The sequence below is a fragment of the Mastacembelus armatus genome, chromosome 14 (assembly GCF_900324485.2).
Source record: "Mastacembelus armatus chromosome 14, fMasArm1.2, whole genome shotgun sequence".
Lineage (NCBI taxonomy): Eukaryota > Metazoa > Chordata > Actinopteri > Synbranchiformes > Mastacembelidae > Mastacembelus > Mastacembelus armatus.
The window spans coordinates 6,575,699-6,597,090 of record NC_046646.1 but is presented as its reverse complement, the minus strand read 5'-3'; the positions used below and the strand labels follow the sequence as shown (position 1 = coordinate 6,597,090).

Here is a 21,392-nt window from a genome sequence, read left to right as displayed (position 1 = left end):
GATAATTCAGCTCTTAAAGGTAGATTTTGATCCAGAGTAATTTTCGAGACATGGACTGAAGATGAGAGAAGGCCCCTCACGTGCCAGTGTGTGCGGTGCTGTAATAGTACATATTCCCAAAGTCAGGCTTGTGGAGGGGCCCATGGGGCTCTGGGGCCCAGGGTAATTGGCCTGTGCCTGGTTGGTAGCCAGGCTCTGTATCTGGTTGGTGAGTAGGCATACACGGGCGGTGTGAAAGAACAATCCTTAACCATACTAAAATGCACTGCATGAAAACCCCTAAGTAAAAAGGTGAAGTGCAGAGTTGCCTGGTGTAGGGGCAATGGGCTGTCATGGTGTCCGGGCTGCCAGGATCGTTACATCACTCCGTGAAGACACGCCTTTTTGGGTGGTGACACAACCGAGGGAAAGTGGTCGGAGGGGGAGGGGTGTCCCGTCGGCAGGCGCACAGACAGCAGGCAGCAGCTGCAGAGAGAGGACCCGGTACCGTTAGTCTGCATTAAAAGAGCCAGATTACCGCTTTTAGCCCCGAAACACACGGACGGCAACACATCGACATCTAAAATGGTAGACCGCGAGCAACTGGTGCAGAAAGCCCGGCTGGCCGAGCAGGCAGAGCGGTATGATGATATGGCAGCTGCCATGAAATCGGTAAGTTGGCTTCCTCTCTCATGACCTTTCTGTTCTGGACCAGTTTTAGGGTAAAAACCCTCTTCGGTCTGCGCCTGTGTCGGCGAGAAATGTATGCGGGCTGGCTGCACTGGCACCGGGGCAGCATTACGCAGTCAGGGGACCTTGGCTCCGCGTTAGAGCAGTTTGACTTCAGCGGAGGAGCCACGTAAAACTGGTGTATGAAAGTTATGATTAAAGGCTGCGTTTATGACAAACACATAACCGGGGGCTTAAGAAAGGACGGCTTTGGTACCATTTGGGCACCACCGTTTTGATCAGGACTGCAAGGCCCGTAAAGCCTATGGTCACATTCAGCCGTCTCCACGTATTTCACAGGTACAGGTTAGGGTGGTCTCGGTGTAATGAGGTTCCTGTGGGGTCGTGAATTTCCAGTAAATCTCAGGGTTTTGTTGTCGGTGATGCGGCGGACTGTGCTCGTCTGAAATGCGGACTGTTTGATCTTGGGGCGGTGCCTTTCCAGAGGCTCCTTTATAGTCGGCCAGGCTCCTTGGCTGTGAATGAGCCGTGGGAAACAAAGCACATATCAAACGACACGACGTGTTTTAATCGTCCGAGTGGATCAAACGAGCCGTGAAATGGTGGAAGGATCAGGTCTCGAGATGCGCATAGTGGCGGAGCAGAGGACGAGCTAGGTGGTGCCGTGATGAGGAGTGACATCGTGGGCTGTGTGGTGCCGCTCCGCTCCGAAAGAACGAGCCATCGATTTACAGTGAAATGCCTCTTTTTCTTGAGCATGATGCGGAGAAACCACCAGGCAGTGCCCCCCTCATTGCGACCTTTGTGGCGCATTGCAAAGAGCAATGCTGACTGAAGGATGCTCGCAATCGATTTGCGCAGAAGCAGCGCACGAAATCCGGACCGTTCACCTTTCAGACGTGGGTGTTGGTGGACGGACAGCTTTCCAGAAGGCTCTGTGGATGTCATATTGCAGCACAGTGCTGTTTTTTTTTCACACTGCAAACTGTAGCATGACGGACTATCAGTCGATGCTGTGTAGCAACCGCATCCCTGCGTCCTCGACCTCTTACGGCAGGTTCCCACACAGAGGCGTGCCGCAGCATCTGCCAAGATGCAGCACAGGCCCACCCGTAGTGCACCATTTCACAGGCAGCCTCACAAAGGCTGCATCTCACTACACCATCACTGTGTGGAGAGTAAGATGATGGAGGAGTGGAGAAACACGCCAGTGACTGGTGTGATGTGTGACAGTGCCCACTCTCCTTTATTTCCAAGACTGGCTGGAACATCCTAGTGGAGGATCACAATATGTCTGTGTTTAGTGATAATACAAGAATCTCTGACCAACTTTACAATATGTTTTTATTTTAGATTCAAAGGCTGGTAGTTTAGGTGCGACATGGCTAGAATATTCACAGTTTTCATGTGAAACCATCACAGTCTTACCTAAGAGTCATGTCTGTTTGCTTTGTTAGAAAGGCCACTCCTACCAGCAGCAGTCTGAGTGCACGCCCAGGCTGTTTGGGGCAGTGGTTGTGTTTAATAGTAGACAAAGCAAACTTTTCCTACATTGGCTTCCAGTCCAGGAGTCAACAAGTAAGATGTCAGCATGTTTAAAGGCCAAAGTGTGCACTGCTGTGAGGGACCAGAGGGGGTCCGGCTCCACCCCTTCCAATTTATGCCGAGTCAGAGGGAGAGCTGCCCCTCACCCAGCCGGTCTCTGCAGCACTGGGCAGCGGGGTGTGTCTGCTGCCTCGCCCATCATTTGAGGGGAATCCCTTGCCACTGCAGACATGGCAACCGCCCCGGTGGCAACAGAGCCAAATAACCAGGATGTCAGAACACGACGCTGCACCCATCCCCAGGAGGACCGAAACCCTACAGAGTCAGGAGCCAGGCCCTGCCAAAATGAATGATAATGTTGACAGGCTGGTGTTTTAAGCACTGCCTTTAAAAGGTACATCTTATGTAGACAGAAAAGCATGTCTCACCAGCAGCTATATCTGCAGCACCAATAACAAGAGTTCCTCCTTTCTTTTGGAGGTAATCAGACTTACTGAAGTAAATCTTATTATCTGGGACAATGTTTTCATTATATGCAAACTGGATACAGGCTTTTAGCCTTTGATTTCATTTCAACAGTAAATCAGAGACTTTTGCTCTTATGATTTGTCTGAATTTCCAAGCAAATTGAACCAAAATGTTGTACCTAGGTCATTTTCAGAGCTCCCATGTTTCTCCAAATTCAGTTTTAGGAGCCACATGTGACATCATACATTTTAGAGCACCCTTAGATTCTGCTCATCCTCATTGTATGGGTGACAGGAAATGCAGATCTATGGTGATGTCATTTGACACCTTTGTTGTGTTTCCTCAATCTACACAGCACATAGTTTGCTATGTGTCGTTCTCCAGTTTGCATTGAATTTTGCTTTGTACCTTTATTAGCCCTGGACAGAGAGTTGGGAAATAAAATCAGAGTCCTGGACTTCTAAAAGAAAAGGCCATATTATTTGAGAATGAGATTTTAATTGTTCAATAAATACTTCTCAGTGATTCAAAGGCAGGGTAAGAAGCCAAAGAAGATCAGATAAATATCTCTCAAAAATAAATGATATGTGCCATAAACAGTTGGTATCACTCTGCAGCTCAAACGTCTGACACTTAAATACCACTAAAGAAGATGACTGCCAAAGTCAAGGTGCTTGCAGCCTGTGTGGGCTTTATCTGGAGAGCACTGCCAAGCTCCGGTAACTGCCACAAAACTGCCCATGTCTCCATACTCCTCATGTCACACAGCCCCACTGCACAGCTCTTTGTTACTCTACTGTATAGTTATACCGTTTATATTACAAGTATATACATATGGGCATGAATGATGAATTAGTTTTAAGGGTCACTTTGGAGAGTGACTGCAAATTTTGAATATTCATGTAAAAAGATGTCATGTATACATATCTGATGAAGCTATTACATCATAATATCCACATGGGCACAGTGCCCCAGTGCTTTGATAGACAAAGTCTGAATCATTCTTAAAGGCTGAGCTGATCAGCCCAGATACACATGTAAATGTAGGAAATGCCCTGCAGAGATTGTTAGGAAAATACAGTTCTTCACCATCTTCAAAGACCCCAACACTGTTTTTGCATACCAACATCGTACCTCGCAGGAGCAAACCTAAAATATTTAAATTAAGTAAATGATAAAAGAAAATCTATTGAAATGTATTTTTTCAAACCATGTACGTCTGTTTTAATAACTGAATTTAAAAAAACAAAACTGATTCTTGTAAAAAATAACATTGCATTTCTCAGTTTGAGGAATGATGTTATTTTTTGAAGCCAATGAAAAAGCAAAACCAAACAGTGCCTGTTTGTAAGCTAAACAATGCTTATACTCCCTTCACACAAACCTTGGTCTGACCTGTGGTCGTTCCCAGGTTGGATGTGGTTCCTGGCAGACCACTGTCACAAGTCACTGTCCACAGAGACATCAGTCTGTAGCTCCACACAAATGACGGCTAAATCACACAGTTAGATTATGTAAAGAAATCGCACAATAAAGGGTACATGTCAATTTCTGTTCATGTTCTGTCTCTGTCTGTCGGTTCTTATATGCCATTTTCTAAACTAGTCAGGTCATACACATGTTCAAAATAACATTAGCTGAAATCCCCATGTTGATTATGAAAGCAACATAGTGTCCAACCCAAGCTGGTCCATGTTGGGAGAAACCATTTGGGACAAGACTCACTGCCCCATTCAGACAACCACACATGTTGGTTTGGCCTCTTTAACAGAACAATACAGAATGAAAGATCCCAGCATCTGACATCAAGTTCCATAGCAACAGCGGCTAAAAGACAGGTTTTATCGTAAGTTTATACTGTGCTTCACCACAATAAATAACCCACTATAGAATTCATCAATAATCACTGTTCAGCACATCTTCCCTAATTATCTCTAATGATATTCCTTAAATTGGCCTCATAGTCATCTCAGAATTACTGCTATTACCAGTTTCTGACGTGTAATAATACTGTTCACGTCAATGTTTTAGCCATAGATACAACAGATAAAAACTGATATCTGTTTGTCAGTCAGGTTATGCTGTTAACTTTAGTGACACATTATCATTTTTAACCCTCACTTGACCAATAACACAACCAGTCGTGAGTTCTGAAATAATGTCAACACTGGTATGGCAAGAACATCTCTACTCAGCAGAAAAGCTTATAAACCAATGGCCGTCATTTCAGTTGTTTTAAGATAAGCTGTAAAAACAGATTTGTTTGTTAAACAGATGGCTTTTCCACACAGGAATAATCACAGGTACATGTAAATGTATTGATAAATGTAGTGGCAGGGTGCTCTATATCTGTACTAGTAGTAAGTGATCCTGGAGGTCTCACAGGACCCAACACAAATGTTGTCAGTGCACAATATGTTTACTCCAGTGTGGGTGGAACTGAGTGGTCAGCATCATTCACTGCAGAAATGTAATATATGAAAATACACTGCATAATGTGTTATAAAATAACAGACTAGCCCCATTAATGGCTTCAATTCCTCCTGTAGCTTATATTAAAACATTCATAAAACTGGTTAAATGTGCCATCCCTGGTACAATCTGATCTGTAAAAAAAACACCACCACTGCTACTCTGAAGTCTGATTTGTCTGTTGCTATGGGAAAAAACACAAGTTAGCAGAAAAACAGGGACTAGCTCCAGAACATTTTAACCGCTTGGAGTTCTCACCACTTAAATGAAACTCCTTGGGCTAACTGTGTTGTATTTTTGCTACAGGACACATTTTCAATAAAAGACACTGTTGTATGCAGGAGTGATTGAAACCTCCACAGCAGTGGGCGTGAGTGGGATGGTGTATCTTGTGGGAGATATCTTCAAGATCAAAGGAGATTTAAAGTCTCAAAATGTCCCTGTGATGTGAATGGAAGACAAAGGCTTTTTTTTTTTTTTAGTTTGACACCTCTGCTGAGCTTCATTTCAGATACCATGAGTGTACTAAACTAGGAAATGGGGTTATAGCCCCAGAAAATGGCTTCTCTCAATCTCTATTTCCTATTTTCTAGTTCATCCTCATTTTGCAGTTTTTGTCCAGCGGGCATGAGATGCATCAAATGTCTTTTTCTTTAATTCTGAAGTAGGAACATGCTCCAAAGGTTCAATCCAATTATTATTCAGGACATTTCAGGATGTCCTGAGATGAGTCCCGACTCAGTGGCGAGTCACAAAAGTAATACAAAAAACACCCACCATAAAAACAGTACCTTATGATCTTGTAGCAGTCTATGATGGCAGCTTTTCCTTTTTCTTACTCACTGTTAGGGAGTGCAGTGAAATGCAGGTCGCATTATAAGGCACCACATGACACATCTAGCCTGACGTGCAGCTGTATCATTGTACATTAAAAGGAATGACAGCTAATAAAATTAACAAGCATTCATGTAGCTACCCTGCAGCTACTGAAAACATCCTCTCAGTGTGAAAACATGTGCTGACTGACTGGTGTCTGTATTTAGGATATTCACATTTCTCTTCCAGGTACCATTTCTTACAAAATTTCACCCTACATTTATTTATAGCAAATTACATGACACAAACAAAACAGAGGCCCACCCACCATAGCCCTACTAAACTCCACAGAATACCTTTGAAAGGCCCCTTTACACTAGGAGATTTAGGCCTTCTAAAATCTACGGTAGGTTAACTCTCATGATGGAAGTTAGGTAAAATCGGTTAGTCCTCCTTAGAGGTCGACCGATATGGGTTTTCTCTGGCCAATGCCGATGCTGATATTTAGAAATCAGGGCAGCCAATGGCCGATATATGATGCCGATTCTTTTGGCCGATTTTAATTATACCCCTTCATCTTACAAGGTATAAAAGTGCCCAGGAATAAAAAGTGTATTATTGTAGTATTTTTTGTCCTTGCTTTTTCTGCTCCCATGCTCAGCAACTTCTGGCAGATATTGCACTTCCCTGATGTTGGCTGAGTGAAATACTGCCATACTGGGTTCAATTTCTTTTCAGCCATCAGACTATAATTATAAAAAAAACATATATATATACGAGATTTGTCATTTTAAACTCACTTTTTCTATAATTACATTATTCCATTAACATCACAATCCTAATATGTTGTGGAAAAAAAACAGGCTTGATTTATTGCAGGGTACCTGTCACGATCCTTATGTTTGTTGACAGACACTGCTATAACTCAAAGGGCCATAGTCTAAGAATATGTGTAAACAAATATGTGCAACAAGTCATTTGCATGTGAAAGTAGAAACGTGCACATTAATTTTCCTCATTAAAGTGTATTTTGTGGTGGGAGCATCGTGCCCGTGTTGCGTGTGTCGGACACACAGACACATTTTTATTGAGGAACGTTTTCCTGCGTGTTTTAACGAGAATATTCTTCTGAATTTCACACTTTTCTACTTTCACATTTGTTGCACACATGACGGTCAGCGTCAATTCTAATAGGCTACAATGTAATTATGCGTTGGAAACGAAAGGTTTTCCCCTGCCATCATTAGCTGAAGCCGCGTGTGTATGGACTACAATAATTTAGCCGCTGGGCTTGTTAGCATGTTTTGGTACCTGTGCCTACAGCCTAAACTACTGCTCGCTAACAATACAGACCAGACAGTCGCTCTCCAAAAGTAGCTTCACATTCAACCAATGAAATGTATAAGGCTAAATTAAAAACTAAAGATAAGTACTTTCTTACCGTTTCTGGACGCTTTTCACCTCACTAAACACCGGTGGTGACAACCTGCTTGTCGCAACACGTCTTCACGTGTTCCACAACAACACTTAGCTGGTCGCAGATGTGCCTGCCTATAAATCGGCCTAATGTGCAGGGAAATGAGCCGATGCCGATTAAATAAAATGTGCAAAAAATCGGCCGATAGATCGGTCGACGTCTAGTCTAGATTAGTTTTCACACTATATACAGTTTTAGAAATTAAGGACCAAATTTTCATAGTGCAGCTGTTGCTGTGACCTACATCCCCAAACCAACCAACCAGAACACGACATGAAATATACATAGAAGTGTCACAGTGCTATTATTCACAGTCAGGTGGACACCAGTAAATTTACACTGTAATTGTCACAAAGTCTAAAGGTACCTTATAAGATAAAGGATGTTCATGTTATCTGACCAGCACAGTCTGTAACTCCTCCAAATCTCCTGGGGGTGCTGTGCTAAACACCTTAGTGACAAAGCTGTTACCAAGCTGTACAAACACGACTGTAACACTTAATACAGTCATACAAGATATATTAAATCTTCAACATAATGTAATGTCATCCTCCAAAGCACTGTGGTGAATCAACACATGCAAAGACATGTTCCTGACAGATTACTTTGTACTATAAACGAATAACAGTTACATGCTGATTGCGATCCTTTATTTGCATTACTCTGGTGTACAAACTGAACTGCCTGGATTGTATATTGTCGTCTCCCCAGTACTGAAGCAACATGCTCGCACTACGCAGACTAGTCAAAATTGCCCATAGGAGTGAGTGTGAGTGTGAGTGTGTGAGGTTGTTTGTCTCTATGTGGCCCTGTGATGGACTGGTGACCTGTCCAGGGTGGACCCCTGCCTTTCACCCAAAGAGAGCTGGGATAGGCTCCAGCAGATCCCCATGACCCTAAAGAGGAATAAGCAGGTATAGATGATGGAAGTTGGATCAGCTTTAAAAATAGGGTGAAATATCCACCTGTGTTCTTGAGATAATAACCAAGTATTAGTACTGCAATAATTGCAGTACTGTCCTTATTATTAATAGTTTTAGTCGATATGCGATGAGACTGTAATAACTCCAAATTGTGGTTTATAAATGAAGAATGTAATGAAACCCAATGTTATCATGGTTTCTCATCTAATGCGAATTAAGAGTAAAAGTCAATCACGTAACCAAAAACAAGTATCCTAATGATAGAATATTATTACATCCATTAAACTATTTAATTTTTCTCTGTTGTGCTAAAAATGAATGGGCAGCTCTGATCTCCTTAACCTATTTGACAGCCACAATTATGGAGGAAAAAAATACAGGTGTTTTTAACAAGCCATGACTTACAGTATTATTTGACCAATGTGTCATGTAATAGGGCTGATCTTTTAATTTCCCTGTTGGTAACATTGTATGTCTCTTTGTTTTTCCCCCCAGTACAGCAGAGTACTAACAGATGTCCTGAAGCTTATACTAACTTCCCTCTCTTCATACCAGTCCACTAGCCTAATTAGGTCTACACATCTTTCTCATTCCTTTTTACTGATCACCCTTTTATGTGCTATTTTTGAATATTTGCTGTGATCACAGGAAAAACTACTGTCATGCAGTGGCTTCAAATCATATTCAGACCCCTTCACTTTTTGCATACTTTACTGTGCACTGTAGATTTATTTTGATATGGATAAAATTGTCATTTCTGTTGCATCTTGGGACGAATGTAAGGCTTTACATACCTGGATTAAGTAGTTTATGTTATTCTTCCTATGAAGTTATGTCATATTGTCAAATTTAATGGAATTGTCTGTGAACTGCTATCTTCAAGTCTGGTTAAATCTGGGCTTTGTCTGGACCACTGAAAACACTCCTACATTGTCTTGGCTATATGAGTTCATCGATGAACATCTATATATTAGGTCCTATGCACTCTGGAGCAGGTTTTTATCCCTCCCTCAATTCTGACCCTACTGCTGAAAACACTTGACTATAGAGATGAAGTTAGCCAGGGAATAAGTAGTGCCAGGTCTTTGCCACACATAATGGATGGTCGTCCTTCCAGCAGGTACCTCCATCTCTGCAGAGGAGTTCAGCAACTGCGTTAGAATGACTTGCTCTCTTCCCTGACCAAGAACTGTCTTGTCAGATTATTCAGTTCAGTCAAATGGGCAAATCGAGGAAGAGTCGTGGTGGTTCCAAATTTCCTTATTATTGAGGCCATTGTGCTCCATGGAACACTCAGTGCTTTAGAAATGGCTTTATACCATTGCTCTGATATATGCCTGACAACAGTTGTATCCCAGAGGTTAACAGAAAGTTGAGCTTTGGGACCTTTCTAAACGATGTTGAATTAGTTCAATTTGCCAACAGTGGATCCAGTCACACATTGCAAGGACAATTAAAGCAAAAAGGATGCACTTATCCCAGCCATAACATAGGGACTGGATTCTTTTGAAAAAAGAGATTTCAGTTTTTCCTTGTGATGGACTGGTGACCTGTCCAGGGTGTACCCCTGCCTTACACCCAAAGAGAGCTGGGATAGGCTCCAGCAGATCCCTGTGACCCTAAATAGGAATAAACTGATATAGATAATGGATGGATTTCTGTTTTTGATCTTTTTAATAAATTTGCCATTGGTCATTATGTGTTATTTCATGTAGAGCAGGGGTACCCAGTCCTGGTCCTTGAGGGCCACTGTCCTGCTTATTTTATCCCTGCCCTACCCACTGCTGATTACCTGGATAAGGTGTCTTCAGTCGATTAGAATCTGGAAGATACCATTTCAGATTAAAGTGGAAGTGAGGGAAGACAAAGTGAAATGGTATCCCCCAACTTCTGATTGGCTGAACACCCCTGATCCAGGTTATCAGCAGTGGGTAGGGCAGAGATAGTTGAAAAAACAAGCAGGACTGTGGCCCTCGAGGACCAGGATTGGGCACCCCTGATGTAGAGTAATATTTAATTATTTAAAAACAGCTGTGTCCCAATTCAGGGGCAGCAACTTTGAAGGCTGCATTTAAAAGCCGACTGTGTCACTGTGTCGTGACAAAGCTGTCCCATTTTGAAGGCTCCTTTACAGGTATCCTTCATTCTCCTGTATCCTTAGCGGTCCAGCATATCCCAACATTCTTTGTGAAAGTTGACACAAAAACGGACATGGCATATACAAGTGGCGAGGTGTTCAAAATGAAAACACAGATACCTGAATTAAAACACTATTACTTTAGTAAAGTAATGTTACCTAAAATTTATACTGTTGGTCAAAAGTAATGTTACACAACGAGATACATTCCTCGCAAACGCCGGCGGCGAAGCATCTCGTTTTCTTCCAAATCAAGAAAAACAAAATCAAAAATTCTGGCTCCATCATTAGTCATCACTTTAACATAGCTGTGAAGGTTGCTAGGCAACAGAAGTGGAGCTTCATGACTCGGTAGGGGCGGGAACAGTTGGTGACGCAAACAGGAAGAGACTAGACCATCTCATTTCGGCTCAGCCTATTGTTCAGCATATGTGGTCTACGTAGGCTATGAAGGCTGCGCCTTTGTAGGATGCGGCCCCCGAAATGGGACCCAGCTAAAGTAAGAAGAGAAAGGACTGCTGTATTGTATGTGGTAGTGTAACAACAAAGCACTCCTTGAAACTCCCTCTGCACCAGCATGACAAGACACACAGATGTGCTGCCTTTCACTCCCTTTCTCTTAGTACCAGGCTCATTGTGGCTAAACCTGCTAACCCTATTTGCACTGCTAGTGACGTCATGTAGTGCACAGTGCCTTTGTGCTCTGTTGCCTGAAAGAGGGTCGGCAGGGGGGTTGTCACATCAGGTTAAGAGAGACTGGGAAGTGAGAGCAAATGAGCAAGGAAAAGACAGAAGGAACACATGGAACAGGAAGACAAATGGAGAACTGTGAGGCTGTGTCAAGCTTTAACCTATTAAATAGAAATGTAAGACAGCAGGCACAGAGACCTAACTCAGCCTCTACTTAAATCCTCTCACTCTCCCAGCCCCACGCTCTTACTGTGTCTCTCCTTTGGATATTAATGGCCATGCAGAGAGCTGTCAAAGAGGAAGTTATTGATTGTCCTGCTTGGCCTTTGTTTGTATTAACACTCACTGTTTGGGAGTTTGACTGCCTTGTGTAAGGATGAGTCACGAGAGAGCAGGCGCGATTGATGAGCTTTATGAGTAGACAGAGCTCTATTGTCATCACAGTACCACAGCTTCCGTCAGGGCTTTCTGTTCACTCTGCAGCCTTCTGAAACAAAGGCAGCCATGTTTTTACAGACGGGTTGTTTAGGCCTTGCTTTTCTGGCCTCTCCGTTGCTCCAGCATTGACCCACTATGTTGGTTGCATTTGCTGCAGGTCAGATACCCACTTACACTAATTGTTAATTAATGGGCTGAGGTATAGAGTGGTATAGATCTGAGACTTTGCTTCAGAAATGACTAATGGAGGGCAGGGTGACTTTCTCCTAGACTTTGAAATGGATTTATTATATAACAAATGTTATTTTATCATTAGCGTGCCTTCTCTTCCAGTACAGGGGTTATTTTATTTATGACAATTGTCAATGTTACATCATATTACCCACTAACATGATGTGAAATCAAAATTTGTGCTTAACACAAAGTAGAGCTAAGTCTGGTGGGAATCTCATTAGTGTTTCGTCATAAAGCAAAATATTTGACCATCCTCAGGCACTGCATGCCACTCACCAGCAGGATTAGGGTGAAAAGGTTGCTTGTGATGGCAAGTGGCTTGTTTGCACTTAGCCCCGCCCCCACAGTGCTGCAGCTTTTTCCATACCATCAGCCATGTCAGTATCTTTGCTATTAAGAGCTTTTGTCCAGGGTCTCCAGCAAATATCATGGCTCTCAAAAACAAAGTGGATTTTGCAGTTGCCATGGATATGGAAGAAAGCCTTAAAGATTGTGAAGATTCTCAGTCATCCAGGTGAAGCTATCTAGAGGTTGAATCATGACAACTGGACTTGAAATGTTTCACCACTCATCCGAGCAACTTCATCAGTCTGCCTTAAAGCTTGCACTTTGCCCTCCGCTTGCTCCCTTTTAGAGTTCAAATAATGTTATTGATGCTTTGATCACTACTTTGCTCTTCTCCGAACACAAAGAATTAAAGTGAAAGTTGGGTGTAGATGTTTGTAAGGGCTTATGTATGCAAAAAAGAATAAGCTCATCAGATGATGACATGGTTAGTCATTTATTTGTATCAATAGAGACTGCAGTAACAACTGGAAAAGGGATTAGCAACTTCTGTGTGCTTCTGCAGGCAAAGCAAAGCGGAGTGATATAGTATGAAGCCAGAACATTTTTTCTGAAAAGAAAAGCATTGGCATTGAAAAAAGTATTAATGCTGATTACAAATTTCAGTTTTTGTTAATGTAAGTATTTTTCAGTGCAACAGTTAATTTTTTCAATGACCATTTTCTGATTTTCAGTCACAGTTTTGGTGTGGAGGGGAGGGCTCTGAGGGGCCAGGCTAAGGGACTATGTTGCTACATGTTCTGCATATACTATCCTGTAAACGTCACCAAATACAGTTTGTACTAGTAGGAATGTTTTAATTTTATCATTCTGAGTATTGAAAATACACGTGACTAGGAGAAATGTCATTATATTTATCTAAAATTTAATTACAGACAATAGTGTGGTTCCTTTACATGATAAAATGGCTCGCCATTCATGACTCTCGCTACCTAGCATGGCTGTAGACCAGCATGAAATTAGCAGTAGCTCCCAAATAGCAAGTCTGTCTCTGTCCCATTTTTTCCACATGCATTTGGGCTGAAGTTAGCGTTACCTTTTAACCAGCTATTAATGTTATATTGGTTTTTGGCCGAGGTCTGCTGGAGCAAGTTCACTGCAGCAGTTACATGAGCAGCATTAAGCTGACACAGGTATTTAAAAATTAACTTTAAAGGAGCTCAATTCTGTGTGGAAAAACACAACAGGACAAAGACAGGCTTACGTGCTCATGGCAGTCTGTGGTCACGAGAGAGTCGTCGGACTGGACCACAGTATGAGCCAGACCCTCTCCTTGTTGTGCAGATGCTGCTGAATATGCAGTAATACTCTTTTTAGCCCCGCCCCTCAGTACCCTCCCCTCCACGTCAACAGTGGCAGAAATCTAAAACTGAAAAGAAAATAATTTTGTGGCATTGAAATAGACATCGACTGAAAATCAGATGATCATCACTGAAAAAAATAACTGAGGAGATTGTAATTATTTTCAGTAGTAACACTTTTCTCAGGGCCAGTGTTTTCTTTTCAACACAAATGTTTCAATGCCAAAGTTCTGATTATGGTTTCAGTGCCAAGTGTTATTTTTCCGTGCCAAGGTTTAACCCTTACTGTTCTGGCTCCATTATATAGCTGCTTGCTCATAATGACTGTGATGCACCTCAGAGGTCACAGGATTAAGCTTTTCACTCTCTGTCCTTAAGGAAGACACTGATGTTCCACAGGTGTTGAGGACACTGCATATAGTCTATCACGCAGTACATTCTCTGTATTTGTCTTACTGTGTAATTTTAAAAACTGGCTGTATATACAAACAGCAAACAGATTAACCTACAATAAAACAAACATAAGAAAAAACAAAAATCATTTTTAGACACTTTATCAATGGGACACCAGGGAGGACCATGTTCCCACTTTGGTCTGAAATATAATTTACATAATACCCACAGTGAAGGTGACTTTTGGTTTTGAGTGAAATGTCTTAACAATTACTGGATGGGTTGTCATAACACTCCTGTTCTCCTCATGATGAACTCTAATAACCTTAGTGATCTCTTTTCTTCTGGTATCATATCTGGAGAAAGTCTGTCCAGTATTCGGGTGAATGACTCCCATTAGCGTCATAACTGTGTGATCAGTACTAATGAGCAAATATTAGCATGCAAACATGGTAAGTTAAGGTAGTGAACATAGTAAATAGAAACCTGTTTAACCTAATCATATGTAGTCACTGTATGCAGCACTCACATAGCACTGTTGTACCTAAGTATTCCTGTCATGGAGGAGCTAGAATGGCTGACTGTAAGACTCTTCATTTGGTACCTAGATAGGGAGGCACTGCCAAAGCAATATTACTGAATTTTTTAAAGTTTTCACTGAAGGTATAGTACTGTTATCAGAAATGTTCTTTAAAGATCCAGCCTCTACAGATATTGTTTTTGAAATTAAGATCTACTAGCCTCTTCTAACAGTTCATTTTTTCATATTATATTAGTGATAATACCTTGAATATCCGGAGACATACAACATCCTAAGTTGCTTTCTATCTTACTGATGTTACCAGTTACATTTCCCAGAAGACTAAATTCAAAAGCCCTGTGGAGTTTCTGTTTGGGTCATCAGGTGAGCACCCTCTCAGTAATGGGGTTTGTTGAGTTAGGCCTACAAGACTGCGAAGTCTCAACAGTGTACTCATATGTCCTACATTTGCTAGCAGCCTGGACTTTATGATCAAATCAGCAGTGGCACCCTATCCACTGCAATATTCTGTCTTAGCAAGCACACTCATCCAAACCAGACAACACTCCTCTATAATCTCATGTAAGATTTCTGATGCTATCACAGCACTACCTGCAAACACTGCTACCTCAAAACAAGTAGATGTCAAACCTGCCTCATGCAACAGCTAACAACGTTTTACCTCAATTTAGAATTCGTAGCAAATACTGAACCAGTCCTGTCACTTTTAAATGCAGAATTTAGTTTTTTGTTGGCTGACATAGTACTGAGAAAAGGCATTGTGAAGAGCTGTTTCATGTGATTGGCTGGAGCCCCCTGCTTTGGTATGTGCATGGAACTGAATTCTGTGCTGAAAAAGAAAGTAACAACAGGCTTTATACTCAGACAGGGTGTGTAAAGATGCCTCTGCTGCAGTCCCAGTGTGGTATAAAGGATTAAATCCTTCAGCCAGACACAGGCCTGTCAAAACAAAACAAAACCAGCTTTCAGAGAAAGAGCCAAGAAGAGCCAATCAGGAGTCACCTCAGAGGATGACATCAGTGGGCTAGGGGCGTAGCCTATCCCCGTGAATACAGTGACTGGTGTCTTGGGTGGTGTAGAGTTTGCCCAGAACCCTGTGTGGCAGTTTTTAAAGTTGCTGTTTAAATCGCTTTGCACTTTATTGCATATGCTGTCCAGCTCCTTGGAACTCCTGTAGTTTGACATGTATACAGATGTTTAGAATATAGTTACTTCATTGTCCCAGAAGGGAAATTTGTCTTGGACTCAGAACTATCAACTGCCACATATGTGATAAAACTATAACACAAATAAAAACAAATTGCAGCACATTCAATCCACAGTTAAAAACACATACGGTATGAATATGTTATGTGTTTGTTGTATGTTCAGTTGTATGCTGTGCCATATATTTTACATATATTTTGTTTGGCATATGCTAATTCCTCCATGTTCTACTTGTGCTCTTGTTTTTTTTAGGTCACAGAGCTGAATGAAGCACTATCCAATGAGGAGAGGAACCTGCTCTCTGTGGCCTATAAGAACGTGGTTGGGGCAAGGCGTTCATCCTGGCGTGTCATCTCCAGCATTGAGCAGAAGACATCGGCTGACGGCAATGAGAAGAAGATTGAGATGGTGCGTGCCTACCGGGAAAAGATTGAGAAAGAGCTAGAGGCTGTCTGCCAGGATGTGCTTAACCTCCTTGACAACTTCCTGATCAAGAATTGCAATGAGACGCAGCACGAGAGCAAAGTGTTCTACCTGAAGATGAAGGGCGACTACTACCGCTACCTGGCTGAGGTGGCCACAGGGGAGAAGAGAGCCTCAGTGGTGGAGTCCTCTGAGAAGTCCTACAGTGAGGCCCATGAAATCAGCAAGGAGCACATGCAGCCCACCCATCCCATCCGCCTGGGCCTGGCTCTTAATTACTCCGTCTTCTACTACGAGATCCAGAACGCCCCAGAGCAGGCATGCCACCTGGCCAAGACCGCCTTCGATGATGCCATCGCCGAGCTGGACACCCTCAATGAGGACTCCTACAAAGACTCCACTCTGATCATGCAGCTGCTACGAGACAACTTGACGCTGTGGACGAGCGACCAACAGGATGACGAGGGAGGAGAGGGCAATTAAAGAGTCCAAAATCTCATTCTGCCAAAACAACACAACACGCTCGCTCACAAATGATGACAAAATAATAATAGTTAAAAAATTCTTAGAAATGTAAAGAAAAAAGGGAGGGGGTTGGGTGGGGGGGGGGCGAACATCGGTGGCCAATTTAACCGATGGTACTAACGCGGCTGCTATTCTTTATTTTTCCACAAATTAAAAGTGAAAAAAAGTAGGAGGAGGGGATACAATTTTAGTTTAAGAAACAACCTACAATTAAAAAAAACATAAGAACGAAACCCCCTCCTTGATAGCCTCTGCAGCATTTGCCAAAATACTACTTTAGAAGCAAGAGGTATGTCATTCATCACAGTGTGACTATTGGGTAGTGATACCTTCACACTGGCAGAGACTGGTCTTGTCACGCAAATGAAGCTGAGCTGTCTTACTGTATTTGGTGAGGGGAGGAGCATTCAGAAATGCTTGAGCAACAAGAAAATTAGAGTAACCCTGAATGTCATGGCCTTGTTTAGTGAGAGAGAAAGACAGACAGAGAGAGTGAGTGAGATGAAGACAGGCTTTTAGGGGTGTCGGATTTCATTGTGTAACTTCAACTGTACCCAACATCTTTAGTTGCACCACACTATGGTCTTTGATTGAGAAGTAAGTTGTCTCTGTTATTGAAGATAACATAAAAATGTTTATGTTTGCTTTGTGTCAGGTATGTGTCCAGCTCAGTCACACAGTCATACTGTAACTAAAAATACAAATTCATAAAAGTTAGTGCAGCTTGTCCCTCTCATGTGCTGATGTGCTTTCTTGAATAAATTAACTGTTTTTGGACACCTAATCCATATTGTCAGTATTGTCGTTACTACAACTTATATTGCCTCCTAGTGCTTCAAGGAAACAATTTGTTCCACAAAAATCCAGACAGCTAAATGAAAATAATTGGAAACTTTAAAATGTCATAACAAACTAATAAGTGAGTCCACCCTTATTCACCAATTATGCTATCTTCATAACAATCAATAAGATCTCTGAAACAGCACCTGGAACCACAGACTTGATCAGTGAACTAAGTATAATTTGTGGACAGAGCACATGCAATGTTAAATGGAAGCTCTAAAAGCAGATTTGAGGTTTGTGGATTTACTTTGTCTTCAGTTTCTTCTTGGTCAAGAAATGCACTTGCCTATTATACTGTTTCTTCAGTGTAAGATGATAACTGCTCCAATATTCTCCATAATACAATATTGTGCATGCTGGTGATGTATTTATACAGTAGCTTCAATTTATTAACTTATACTGTAGATGTTATGTATTCATATGAACCTGACCTTAATCGGATTATTTTCTATTTATTTCTTTTTATTGCAGTTGTTAGCTAGACCTTATTTTATTGTGTTTTCTCTACTCCATTTGCTGAAGTACGCTATACCAAAACAGTGATTGTTAACAATAAATTGATCTGTTACAGACATTGCTATGGTGACATGCAATTTTTGGTAATGGTGGCAGAAAGTGAAGACAACATACTGTGATACAGGCTTGTGACATTTGACAGTGGGAGTATCAGGTGTTCTCTGACTTATTAGACAAGCAAACAAATAATGATTAATAAAATACACTAGGTAAAATGAACCAGGAAAACTGCAAAATTCACCTGGCTACATTTGGTGTATAAAAAACACACCAAATCAAATTGTCTCTTAGGAAAGGAAATGTTTTTAATGCAGCGTGTTTAATGTGTAAAGTGCTAACAAATAGCTAACAAAAAACATGTACTTGATTGTACAAACATATTACCATCAAATGAATGATCCCTTTCAAATAGTTACATTGCAAAACGTGTATTTTCATGCTAACAGACTGAGGCTACCAATAACAGGTCGTGGGTCATCATACTAACAGAGTGAGGGTATGGCTAACAGGTCAAAGGTCATTATACTAACAGACATACTAACATGTCACAGGCCATCATGCTACCAGACTGAGGCCATGGCTAACAGGTCAAAGGTCATCATGCTAACAGACAGAGGCTACAGCTAACAGGTCAAAGATCATCATGCCAACAGAGTGAGGCTATGGCTAACAGGTCAAAGGTCATCATGCTAACAGACTGAGACTACAGCTAACAGGTCAAAGGTCATCATGCTAACAGACTGAGACTACAGCTAACAGGTCAAAGGTCATCATGCTAACAGACTGAGACTACAGCTAACAGGTCAAAGGTCATCATGCTAACAGACAGACTACAGCTAACAGGTCACAGGTCATCATGCTAACAGGTTACTATAAGCTTTGTCAGAATGGAAAGTATTAAGTCTAACCTTAAAAGTACAGAGAGTGTCTGCCTCCTGAACCCAGACTGGGAGCTGGTTCCATAGGAGAGGAGCTTGATAGCTAAAGGCTCTGCCTCCCATTCTGCTTTTGGAAACTCTGGGAACCACAGGTAGACCTGCACTCTGAGAGCGAAGTGGTCTATTGGGATAATATGGTACTATGAGGTCTTTAAGGTATGAAGGAGCTTGATCATTAGGGGTCTGTATGTGAGGAGAAGGATTTTAAATTCTATTCTGGATTTTACAGGGAGACAATAAAGCGAATATAAGATAAATATGATCTCTCTTGCTAGTTCCTGTCAGGACACTGGTTGCAGCATTCTGGATTAACAGGAGGCTTTTTATGGAGATACTGGGACATCCAGATAAGTAAACTGTCGTAGTGAAGTAATAAATGCATGGGCTAGTTTTTTTCATCATTTTGCACAAGTGAAAGATGGCAGTTCAGGAGATTTAAGATGTGTTAATTATAGGACATATCTTGGTCAAAAATAACTCAAAGGTTTTTCACCATACATATAGAATAACTTCTGTTTTCTTTGGTCATCCAGGCCTTTATGTCTTAAGACATGCTTGAAGTCTAGCTATGTGGTTTGTTTCATTAGGTTTCATAGATAGATACAGCTGAGTGTCATATGCATAGCAATGGTAAATAATAATGCTTTCTAATAACATTATCTAAGGGAAGCATGTATAAGGTGAAGCGAATCGGTCCTAGAACAGAACATTGTGGAACTCCACAACTAACTTCTGTGCGTGTGGAAGGTTCATCATGGACATGAATAAACTAGAATCTGTCCGATAAATAAGATTGGAACCACTTTAACGCTGTTCCTTTGATCCCAGTCACATGCTCCAGTCTCTGTAATAAGATGTTGTGGTCAATAGTGTTGAATGCAGCACTAAGGTCTAGGAGGACAAGTATAGAAACAAGTCCATTATCTGAGGCTAAGAGAAGATTCGTTGGTGACTTGTAATAGTGCTGTTTCTGTACTATGGTGTGCTCTAAATCCTGATTGAAAATCTTCAAATAGTTCATTCCTGTGTAAGTGGTCTGATAGCTGCTTAGCAACAGCTTTTTCAAGGATTTTAGAAATAAATGGTAGGTTGCATATTGGTCTATAATTACCCAGAATTCCTGAATCGAGGCTTTTTGAGCCACAGTTTGGTTACTGCAGTCTTAAAAGCCTGAAGTACGTAGCCTGTTCCTAGAGATTGATCAGGTCAAATGAAGATGAGCCAACTAATGGCAGGGTGTCTTTAAGCAGTCTAGTCTGGATGGGGTCTAAGAGACACGTTGATGATTTAGATGAAGCAACTGATGTGAATTCAGAGAGATCTATGGGAGAGAAGCAGTCTAAACATAACTGAGGTCTTACAGATGATTCAAGAGCTACTGTGGTAGAAGATTAGTCTGTGGCAGCTATAGGAAGCATCTGATGACTTTTATCTCTAATAGTTGTGATTTTATTTGTAAAGAAACTCATAAAGTCATCACGGCTGAGAGCTGAGGGAACACTGGGCTCAACAGAGCTGTGACTTTCTGTCACCTTGGCTACAGTGCTTATTTAGTTTTATTTTTATTTTCTGTATTGTTTTTTTTTTTCAGTTAATCCCTGGGTCGCCATCCAGACATTTACAAAAAGTCAAAGTCTTTTTCATGTTTTACCCTAAGTCCTCTTTAAATGCCTATACAGTGTCGCCTGGAATCCCATCATGCTTTGCGAAGTGACTGACGTGTGGTATGTCCCGTAGAAATTGAAAGGCGTTGACCTTGCATGCGTTGACACACCCATTGCAAAATGATGATGCATTCGCTTCAGTGGGTGGTTATTTTATAGCTCTTCCATGATGTGTTAATATCACATTGTCCAAGATTTATTTATGGTAATTACTTGGTAATTATGGTCATTTTCATAAAGGCGACTCAACTTGGTAAAATAACAAAGAAGACTCATTTTGTATTATAAATAAATACATTAATCAAATCCAGAAAAGTTGTGCTGAAACACTTGGAACTAATGTCAGTCAAGCAGCAATTTGGATGAACATCTACAATTGCAGAGGGAGAGTTATATTTTAGGAACAGCTAGTGAGTGCTAATTGTTTGAAAAGCAATCAACACTCTTACATATGACTGCCGAAGGTGTTGTTGCTAGCCACTTCTGGTCTGTGTTAAAGAGAAAAAAGCCCACCACCTGCTCTCATCAGCTCACTGCTCAGAGGTCACCACGTCACACTCACTGCAGATATGACACATCTAATAGATCTTGGTCCTTATATATTTACAATGATATGCTGGCCTTTAATGAGCCTGGTGCCATAGGTTAGTGACAGCTTTACTGTTTTAGAGATAGTCATTAGTGTGGGAACAGGAAAGCACAGTTAGTCTTTAGGTTGTACTGTGGGGTCAGGTCAAAGAGGGTGATTTATTACACTTTACATCTTAAATGCTATTACAGGCAGTCAAACTTTAACTTGGCCTGCCGTCTTGTCAGATCAGGTCAGAA

General features: G+C 41.5%; 1 protein-coding gene across 1 annotated transcript; it reads left to right on the top strand.

Annotated features, from left to right (window-relative positions):
• Positions 1-416: 416 nt before the first annotated feature.
• Positions 417-17,387, top strand: ywhag1 (3-monooxygenase/tryptophan 5-monooxygenase activation protein, gamma polypeptide 1). The gene is made up of 2 exons (XM_026328157.1): positions 417-651; positions 15,908-17,387. The coding sequence occupies exons 1-2, from the start codon at positions 565-567 to the stop codon at positions 16,559-16,561; spliced, it is 741 nt and encodes a 246-aa protein (XP_026183942.1). The 5' UTR covers positions 417-564; the 3' UTR covers positions 16,562-17,387.
• Positions 17,388-21,392: the final 4,005 nt, after the last annotated feature.

Coding starts and splice junctions, on each gene's coding strand:
- ywhag1 (XM_026328157.1), top strand. CDS start 565: ATGGTAGACCGCGAGCAACTGGTGCAGAAAGCCCGGCTGGCCGAGCAG. Junction 652..15,907: donor TGGCAGCTGCCATGAAATCG/GTAAGTTGGCTT, acceptor TGTTTTTTTTAG/GTCACAGAGCTGAATGAAGC.